Raw genomic sequence first — 9,738 nt, 5'->3', positions numbered from 1 at the left:
TTGCTTAGGATTCCATTTCTGGCCTTGAACAAGGCCTCTCCACCTAGTGGCTTGCACCATTCCAAAGTAATCTTACCTTACAATTGACTGTGACCCTGTGTCTAATTCTCTTCTAACATTTTACCCAACACAGAGTAGAACCAAAAACCAACATGAGCCCACTCCACCAAGGGCAAATCCGTCTTTTCACTACCCCCCATTTCCTCTATATCTAGCAAGTGCAAACAAACAAACAAACAAACAAACAAACAAATAGGAAACCAAGCCTGCAGTTGCCAGAAAGGCATGAACCCTTCTGGGTTTCATTGTGTTTCTTCAACAATGACTTTCCAAGTTACCATTTTTGTCCCTTGTATTTCCCCATAATACCCATTTTGTCACTCTCATTACCTCCACTTTAATCTTTATCACAAAAGCTTCAATTTTGTCAAAGTTTTCTTCATGGGTTCTCACTAAGGTATGATTTACCCCCAGATTTTGATAAATTTTGATGCTTTTTAATGATTTTCTTGCAAATAACCTGCTAAAGCAGGTCAACTGCTTATAAAGTTACAATCTTTATATGCTTTTTCACTTTATTTCATCTGGGTTTGTTGTTTCTTGATTGGTTTTAGTGTATAACATTACATAAGATCTGTATCCTGCATCCTATTCAGCAGTATGAGTTTGAAGCATCTTACCTGCAATTTACTTTTGAAAAGCTCAAACTTTACCGGGCCTAGTGCCTCCTTTCAAGCTTTTATGTGTACTTAGATTATAAAAACATCTGGTCCTTATCTTTATGATCTGTTATCCATTATTACAAAGTATCAAATTTAATGCTATTATTGTTCATTTTGATTTTTTTTACTATATCTATAATTTATCTACCCTTTGGGGGTATTTGCCTAGGGTGTTAAATCAATTTACTATTTGGGTATTTTGTGTGTAGTTTATTGGTGAAAGATGCCTGGGTTAGTTTTGGATGAGATTCATGAACAAAGGGTGCCAGACGAAATGCCCGAGAATGGAAATTTACCGAAAACAGATAATAATTTGGATTTGAGCAGGTCTCCTGATAATGTGGCTACTGGGAATAATAATAATGTGAGTGTCGTGGTCGAGCCGTCTATCGATCAGCTTTACGATAATGTGTGCGAGATGCAGAGTTCCGATCAATCACCATCTCGGCTCAGCTTCGGGTCGGATGGTGAGGAATCGAGAATTGATTCAGAATTGAGACATTTGGTGGGAGCTGAAATTAAAGAAGTTGAAATTATCCAACAAGATGAACAAGAAGAAAGCTCTAAATCTCATTCATCAAAGAAGTCAAAGAAAGATTCTGAAATTGAACCAGAAGTCAACTCTGCATCAGTTTCTAAGACCAAATCCCATCAAAAACCCACTAAAAAGTCGGCTGTCGGTCCACATTTGCTTAAACAAGCTCGGGATTTGTTATCTTCGGGTGATAACCCACATAAGGCACTCGATTTCGCTCTCCGGGCAGCAAAGTCGTTTGAAAAGTCAACTAACGGGAGCCCAGGTTTGGATGCTATTATGTGTATGCATGTTACAGCAGCCATATATTGTAGCTTAGGTCAGTACAGTGATGCCATTCGGACCCTCGAGAATTCGGTTAATGTTCTGGTAACAGAAGAAAGTCAAAGTCAAATTCAAGACCACGCACTTGCTAAATTTGCAGGCTATATGCAATTGGGTGATACTTATTCTATGTTGGGTCAGCTTGAAAACTCATTACAGTGCTACAAATCGGGTTTGGATTTACAAAAAAAGATTTTGGGCGAAACTGACCCGAGAGTCGGTGAAACTTGTAGGTAAGTCTCGCAAACCGGCTGGGTTTGGGTGACAGGTCAAAACAGGTTCAGGTCAAACTGTTTATAATCAAAATGAGTTCTGGAAAGCTGGCCGTTCTAAAAAAGCATGGTATTGGTTTGGGTCAAAATTGTTTGTAAGGAAAATTAGTTTGGGTCAAAACATGCCATTTTAAATAGCATCAATTTGGTTCGGGTCAAAACGGGCTGTCTTAAAAAAAGCATCAATTTGGTTTGGAATGGGCCGTCTTAAAAAAGCATCAAATTGGTTCGGGCCAAAACGATTTGTAAGCAAAATGGGTTATGGTCAAAACGGGGCGTCTTAAAAAAAGATCAATTTGGTTCGGGTTAAAACGGTTTGTAGGCAAAATGAGTTCCAGTCAAAACGAGCCAATTTAAAAGACATCAATTTGGTTCGAGTCAAGACTGTTTGTAAGCAAAATGTGTTTAGGTTAAAATGGACCGTTTTAAAAAAGCATCAATTTGGTTCAGGTCAAGCGGGCCCTGACCTAAATGCACTCGGGTTCACTTGCTATATCTAAAATTAACTAGTTTCATAAAGTGACCCATTTTGACCCCTTGTCTAGGTTGAGTAGACCCAAATTGACCCGTTTTCTAATTTGTGTTTACCCAAATTGAGACGTTTCTAACTGGCAGGTATCTTGCTGAAGCTCATGTTCAAGCTCTGCAATTTGATGAAGCGGAAAAACTTTGTCAAGCGGCTCTTGAAATCCATAAACAAAATGGGTTACCCGCTTCTTTAGAAGAAGCAGCAGACCGAAAACTAATGGGTCTAATATGTGAAACAAAAGGTGACCACGAGGCTGCACTCGAGCATCTGGTGCTAGCCAGTATGGCCTTGGTGGCTAACGGGCATGAAGCCGAGGTTTGTTCGGTTGATGTAAGCATCGGTGACGTGTATTTATCTTTATCTAGATTTGATGAGGCAATTCACGCGTATCAAAAGGCGCTCTCGGCTCTAAAATCATCAAAAGGCGAGAATCATCCTGCGGTTGCTTCCGTTTACGTGCGTTTGGCTGATTTACATAACAAAATTGGCAAAATACGGGACTCGAAATTGTACTGTGAAAACGCGCTTCGAATATACGAAAAACCTTATCATGGGATCCCACAAGAGGAAATCGCGTGTGGGTTTACGGATATTTCGGCTATTTACGAGTCGATGAACGAGCTTGAGTATGCGTTAAAGCTGCTACACAAGGCGTTAAAGATATACAACGACGTGCCAGGTCAGCAAAGCACGGTTGCCGGTATTGAAGCTCAAATGGGAGTTATGTATTACGTGTTGGGGAAATACTCAGAATCTTATAACTCGTTTAAAAGCGCGATATTAAAGCTTCGTGCTAGTGGCGAGAAGAAAAACATGTTTTTTGGTATCGCGTTGAACCAGATGGGACTCACGTGTGTTCAGCGGTACGCGATTAATGAAGCTCTTGACCTTTTTGAAGAGGCGAGAAGCGTATTGGAACATGAATGCGGGTCGTATCACCCTGATACCCTTGCGGTTTATAGCAATCTTGCTGGCACTTACGATGCTGTTGGCAGGTATATAATTGTTTGTAAAGGGGTTGTCTAAACTCTAAACAAACCCGTATATGCTACACGTACCCCCAGATACTATTTTAGATAGTTAAAAGGTAAAACACCATTTTGTTGTATGTGTTTTAATGCTGTTTTTTTAAACTAGATTGGATGATGCAATTGCGCTCTTGGAACGGATTGTTGTGATTAGGGAGGAAAAGCTCGGGACCGCGCACCCTGATGTGGATGACGAGAAGAGGCGGTTAGCCGAGTTGTTAAAAGAAGCGGGAAAGGTTCGAACCAGAAAGAACAGGTCACTGGAACACCTTCTTGACTCGAGCCACGGGCCAACAATAAACAATGGTGCTGCTCTTACTGTTACTGATTAAGGTATGGTGATCAAGTTGGCTGTACTATACAAGTTGATAAACAGATAATTATATATATATTTGAAGAAAAAAAATGATCAAATAGTTTTGATTTTTGTTTGTCATTATTGGGTTCATGAAATTGTGTTGTACTTGTAAGTTATGTAAGTTTTTTATTTGTGAAGTTGAATTTGTACATTATTATATGCCCCTTTGAAGAAAGTGTTGATGTCTAGTACAATTATAGAATGCTTTTCAGACACCTTAATAGTTTACCTCACCTCACTCGGATGTGTCTTTTAAGTGTTTGTGGGGACCCCATTTAGGGGTATCATCATCCGGTACACTTCTCAACGGCAAATTTCTTTTAATTTTTGTTATCTAGAGATTTGAACTCACGACCTCTTAAACCGTGTTTAAAATTTATAATGAAACTGTTCTTGATATGTAAAAAATACAGTTTTATTTAATTATTTTTTATTTTTTGGTTTATTGAAAATAATATAGATATTTTAGAAGAATAGAAATGGTACTAGACAATCATTGATGGGTGGTGGTGGTTGTAAGGTACAAGTTGATGATAGTTGTCTTGTCTACCATGTGTATGCAGATCTTCTGATTACAAACTAGTTATTGCACCTGTCTTTTACTCTTTGCAGATGTTTTTGGCCCATTTATATTTATTATTTTTTTATTGTGGGTCTTTTTATGTGGTTTGAAAATGATGTAAAATGGAGAATAGTAGGTAGGTAAGTCTTGTGTTCATAATTTCATATCCAGGCTTTATGATGCTGACTATCAATGCACTGAGAAGGATGTTTGGTCACTTGGTGTTGATGATATCATTCTTGTTTTTGAATGTATGCTTGGTGATTTTGTTGGTTTTAAAAATGACGGTGTGTTATGACTAGCGATCGGGTACAATGCCTCGGGGAGAGTAGCATGTATATATCGTATGAAGGACGGGGATTTATGTCCAGGGAGACGGCATCAACTGAAGTGGCCCTTTAGCGTGTTTTAAAATCTTTCTTAAATTTACCAATGAAAAAATGTGTCCATTAAAATTTCAATCATAACAAACCATTAATAGCCTAGCAGGGTCTGATAATGGTAAGATGGGTCATGAATTGTGACAAACGTTTTCTCTATCCTAAAGATAGAAAGATTGTTTCATTTAAGTTGACCGCTAAAGTTTTATTTTGGGGAACTTGTGATTATCATTTTGGGACTAGTTATACTTATGCAGTTATGTATAATGTTACATTTCATTTTGATATTATTGGGTTCAGGCATCACAAATGCCCTTTATCACTATAGTTAAGTTTTGTCTCTGATACCTCTAACGTGTTACTTACATTTAAAATGTTACGATGCATACCTTGGTTGCTTGCCTTTCGTTGGTTTGTGCTCTTATCATACTGTTTATCAGCCAATCAGATGCTTGGGTCATTCCTTTTTATCACCTTGAATATTTTCTAAATATTGAAGATGTGTAATTATCTTTGGCTTCAAATGCCAGTATTGGACTTGCTCCCCAACCGTGGCCGAGCCTCTAGGCCGTGATTGGGCTTCACATGTGCCTTAGGGTCACATTTCATTCCTTTGTCACTTCTGTTGAAGGTGAAGCTGTCAATTATGCATTCCTTGTACGTTTGATCCCAAGGCTGTGACTCGGCCTGAGCCACAGTTCTTGAGTATAGTCTCATCATGTCTTAACAGTTGGCGCATTTCCCCTAAGTGAAGTTCTTATTATATTGGGCTTTAGGTAGTGAGTGAGCGTAAGTCATGCTTTGGTTGTCATGAGTTGAGCCGAACTGAGCGAGCGAGCGCTTGCTCGTTGCTTAGCTTGTTTACATATCGATCGAAAATCTAACTAAGCCAAAATCAAACAGAGCATTTTTTTGATCAAACATCGAGTGAATTTCAGAGTGTTACTTATTTCCTTTTCACTTTAAAATTTTCAATAAGAAACAAGTTTGAAGTTGTAAATAATATGTCTGCAAACAAATTAGTAGTATTTAGGCAATCGCGTAATAGATTGTAAATTTCTATAAGAAAGAAATTTGAAGTGATATATAATAATCATGTAAACAAATCTTCTAGCAGCTTGAAAACTTGATGGAAACAAATAAAACTATGAAATTGACGAAACAAGGAAAAAATTAGAAGAGTTTTAAAAAATTGTATATTTATATCTATTTGCGTGTGCATATATATTTATATATATGTGGTTAATTAGTAATTAATTAATTTGAGCCAACCGAATCGAACCGAACCGAATGTACCTTTGCTCAATGTTTGGCTCGTTTACAAACTTAACCAAAATCGAACAAATATTTTTCGAGTCAACGACGAGCATCATGCGTAAATAGACAAAGAAAAAACTGCCTAAACCCACCAATAGGGGTGAAAAACGAGCTAAGCCAAGCCCGAGCTCGACTAGGCTCATTTAATTTACATAGAGCTCGAGCTCAGCTCGTTTCGATCTCTATTCCCAAAGCTTGAGTTTGGCTCGTGAGTATTTTTTCAAGTTCAAGCTTGGCTCGCTTACTATTTATTAATTATTATTTATATATTTTTTCAATTATAATTTTATATATAAGATAATATTTGTTATTTAATTATTTTTTATAACACTAAATAGATTAATTAATAATTAATAAATATATATTATAAAAATTATGTTTAAACATGGTCATGAGGCGGTTAAAGCTCAATAAGTGAAGTTCGGACTCATTTATTAAACGAGCTTAGTTTTAGACACAAGGTCGAATTAATGGAGTTTTCTTCACACTTTGACCAGCATCTCACGAGCATCTCTGGTTGTTTTGCACCCCTACCCACGAAGCTTAATAAACCTTATAGCCTAAACCCTTTTCTTCTTCTCCACCATCAGCGGCAGCAATGGAAGCCAAACCCTCAAATTTCGTCGATCAATTAGTCGTAAGTTTCTTTATTTCTTCTTCTTCTTCTTCTTTTCGTGCGCATGTGTACCGTTTTCCATTTATTATTTGCGATTCAGGTTCCAGGAGATGTGATACTGGACCTCACAAGCATGGCTAATCAAACTCTCAAGCTCGGAGGCGGCCTACGTCAGGTTCATCCAATTTCAATTTCAATTTCCATTTCTTAGGGTTTATTGTTTCACACACTTGTTAGTCACTATATTCATGCTCAATTTTGCCTCCATTACTTTAATTGATCCCTGCTGATTTGAGTGTTGACGTCAGCCCTAGTTTTAGTTTTGAATGATAATTTGTTAAATTGGATATTTGATTTGTTAGGATGGTGATTCCATTTGTGTAATGAAGGCTGGGAAGTTGAGATTTACGAAGCCAAACAAATACTGGGTTGAGACCTCCCAAAAGAGAGTAAGTAAGCTTATTGCTATATCATTCATATGTTGTCACATTTGGGATTTCATTTATATTATCTAATGTATTAAGCTTTATGTGCTTTTCATGTTAATATTGGATATGAATATGTTAATTGGAATATTAGTCTTTGTGTTTTGCAAATATGTTTTTCAAAGTAATGTTATCCTATCATAATTTGTCTTGAGTTTATTTGTATTTTGTAGTATGTGCCCAGTGCTGGGGATAATGTTCTTGGAGTGGTGGTGGATACTAAACCAGAAGTAAGGTTTATTTTAATTCTTATGTTGAATGATTTTTGGGCTTAAGTTTTCGTCTAATTTCTATTTTTCTTTTTTGTTATTTGTTTGTGTTTCAGAATTTTCTTGTGGATATTAAAGGACCCGCACTAGCATTTCTACCTGTTTTAGCATTTGAAGGAGGAACTAGAAGGAACATACCCAAGTTTGAGGTATGATAATAATAATACTGCCTTTTTATTTATTATTTCTGTTAAATAGATCTAGCAGAACTTCTCATTTGACCTAGGTGTTGACTTATAGGTGGGCACTTTGTTGTATGTTCGTGTGGTCAGTGCCAACACTGGGATGAACCCCGAGCTTTCATGCATGGATGGTTAGTAACGTTTTTACTAGCGTCTCAATTTTGGTATTAGTTTAGAGTTAAATATTTCATCATATTTTTTTTTATAGATAATGGCAAAGCAGCAGAATATGGTTTACTTAAAGAAGGTCATATGTTTGAATCATCCACTGGCCTCGCAAGAGCGTAAGAATTTATTTTATCTTCTGTGATCATTAGTTAACAAATTTTCGTTCATAGGGAATGTTTCATATAGTAGTAACTGAGTTTCTTCAGTGTTCCCCTAAAGTCAACACACTTATTATATTTACCAGAAAGAACCACTGCAAGTTTTAACATTGTTCAATTGTGAGAAGCTTGTATAACTTTTGTTTTTATAAGTGGCCTAAATGTGAAGAAAGAAGTGACCTAAATTTAGGACTGTAAACAAACTGAACGTTGAGTGACCCATTCGGTGGGAAGTTTGTTTATTAAGTAAACGAATGAACATGACAAGTTTGTTCATTTATATTTGTTTATGTCTATTCGTTTATGCTCATTTATGTCTGTTAGATTACATTTGTTTTAAGTTCGTTCGTTTACATTCATTAGTATATTCATTAATTTTTTTAGGCTCATTACAACTTAGTCAGCTTTAATAACTTTTTAGGCTCAACACGTTGTTTGCATCTACTTTTATAAGGTTTAGCTCGGTAAGGTTCATTCGCTTAGGTTCGTGAACTGTTTGTTTATACTATTAACAAACGAACGTAAACGAATATGAACATGTTCGTTTTCTTAACGAACAAACACAAACAAGAAAATTCATTTAATTGTTCATGTTTAATTGCTTGTGTGGTTAAAGTTAAACAAACAAAGATGAACATGCTCATTTTGTGCTTGTTCGGTTCATTTACTAGCCTATCTATTTTTATTTTCGAAGTGACCTAAGTTTTTTAAATGAAACTTTATATAAATGGTTTTTATTTGTAGTAAAAGCATTGAGTTATTATATTCAAACAATATTGAAGTTGGTTATTATTTCATGAAACTTACTTGATGCATAAAAGCGATCTTTTCAGGCTACTGAGTTCTCCGCCACATCCTGTTCTTGAAGGGCTCGGAAAGAAACTCTCCTTTGAGATAGCTGTTGGCATAAATGGTCGATTTTGGGTATGATTCTTGCTACAGCGAGTTCATATTGTTGCATTAATGTTTGTTGAACAAGTTCAGCTGTTTCTGAATATTGTTTTGGCTGTGCTGAAATTGGTACACAGGTGAATGCATCACAAGCGTCAACAGTGATCCTGGTTGGAAATGCTTTACAGAAATCAGAATCTCTCAGCTTGGTGCAACAGAAGATTTATTTAGAGAAATTGCTTAAGAGCATTCAGTGATCAAGTCATGTTACCCTTACTTCTTTCGGCTTATTTATGTTCATTGTGTCATTTTGATTATATGAATTAAAAACTAACCAAATTTTAAACCATCCTATTCATATTTTAACAAATATTTCAATAGTTTTATTTAAGGTTATTCGATTAAAAAGTAAAAGGAAAGTATAAAACATAAAAGGTTATAGATTTACTTTAATGTGTATCTTTTCTTTGTTGGAAAATAAAACCGACTAATCGTATATAAACACCTTCTTTATGTTTTGACACTTGATTAAGCGTGCTTGTGCAATTAGATTTTTAGAAGAAAACGTCAACTAACATTATATAAATACAACAATCGTTGTCTTACATGTAACAAAATATCAATGATAGCACCATATATGTAATAATTTAATCTGACGTTACTATACAACATATTACCATAAATGTCAACATCTATTTGACACATACAAGTTAAATCATTTTTTGTTAACAAATTACTGATCTCACAATAAACTCTTATAACAAAACTCATCCCGTCATCATAAACTCATTTGCCACCTCTTTTCTCACCGTCTCGTTAAAATTAAACTCATCCTATCATCATAAACACCTGATCCATCGAATTCTCATAATGAAACTCATTCCATCATCAAAAGCTAGTTGCTGGTCTTTCTCATTGTGTCCCACAAAAGCACAACCCATA

At 35.9% G+C, this 9,738-nt stretch overlaps 2 protein-coding genes across 3 annotated transcripts; both read left to right on the top strand.

The window, feature by feature from the left end:
* The first annotated feature begins 272 nt into the window (after positions 1-272).
* LOC143619665 (protein KINESIN LIGHT CHAIN-RELATED 3-like) lies at positions 273-3,809 on the top strand. The gene is made up of 4 exons (XM_077091544.1): positions 273-457; positions 932-1,814; positions 2,469-3,377; positions 3,520-3,809. The coding sequence occupies exons 2-4, from the start codon at positions 946-948 to the stop codon at positions 3,740-3,742; spliced, it is 2,001 nt and encodes a 666-aa protein (XP_076947659.1). The 5' UTR covers positions 273-457; positions 932-945; the 3' UTR covers positions 3,743-3,809.
* Positions 3,810-6,643: 2,834 nt separating this feature from the next.
* On the top strand, positions 6,644-9,074 carry LOC143619585 (uncharacterized). Of its 2 annotated transcripts, XM_077091475.1 has the most exons (9): positions 6,644-6,664; positions 6,744-6,818; positions 7,006-7,092; positions 7,302-7,358; positions 7,454-7,546; positions 7,638-7,710; positions 7,788-7,863; positions 8,739-8,829; positions 8,934-9,074. In XM_077091475.1, exons 2-9 carry the CDS (start codon positions 6,777-6,779, stop codon positions 9,051-9,053), a joined length of 639 nt encoding a protein of 212 aa, XP_076947590.1. In that variant the 5' UTR covers positions 6,644-6,664; positions 6,744-6,776; the 3' UTR covers positions 9,054-9,074. The 2 variants fall into 2 exon arrangements, with proteins under 2 accessions (XP_076947590.1, XP_076947591.1); XM_077091476.1 differs by lacking the exon at positions 6,644-6,664 and having other exon boundaries at positions 6,692-6,818.
* The last annotated feature ends 664 nt before the right edge of the window (positions 9,075-9,738 follow it).

This window comes from Bidens hawaiensis, unplaced genomic scaffold (assembly GCF_021521415.1).
Source record: "Bidens hawaiensis isolate Kalapana, Puna unplaced genomic scaffold, B.hawaiensis_p1.1 tig00002477_1, whole genome shotgun sequence".
NCBI lineage: Eukaryota > Viridiplantae > Streptophyta > Magnoliopsida > Asterales > Asteraceae > Bidens > Bidens hawaiensis.
This window is presented reverse-complemented; position numbering and strand designations above follow the sequence as displayed.

What these genes read in the sequence shown, in the direction of transcription:
- LOC143619665 (XM_077091544.1), top strand. Translation starts at nt 946, where the DNA reads ATGCCTGGGTTAGTTTTGGATGAGATTCATGAACAAAGGGTGCCAGAC. An exon ending in AGAGTCGGTGAAACTTGTAG is followed by an intron (nt 1,815 to 2,468) that starts GTAAGTCTCGCA and finishes TCTAACTGGCAG; the next exon opens with GTATCTTGCTGAAGCTCATG. An exon ending in ACTTACGATGCTGTTGGCAG is followed by an intron (nt 3,378 to 3,519) that starts GTATATAATTGT and finishes TTTTTAAACTAG; the next exon opens with ATTGGATGATGCAATTGCGC.
- LOC143619585 (XM_077091476.1), top strand. Translation starts at nt 6,708, where the DNA reads ATGTGTACCGTTTTCCATTTATTATTTGCGATTCAGGTTCCAGGAGAT. An exon ending in CGAGCTTTCATGCATGGATG is followed by an intron (nt 7,711 to 7,787) that starts GTTAGTAACGTT and finishes TTTTTTTTATAG; the next exon opens with ATAATGGCAAAGCAGCAGAA. An exon ending in GCATAAATGGTCGATTTTGG is followed by an intron (nt 8,830 to 8,933) that starts GTATGATTCTTG and finishes ATTGGTACACAG; the next exon opens with GTGAATGCATCACAAGCGTC.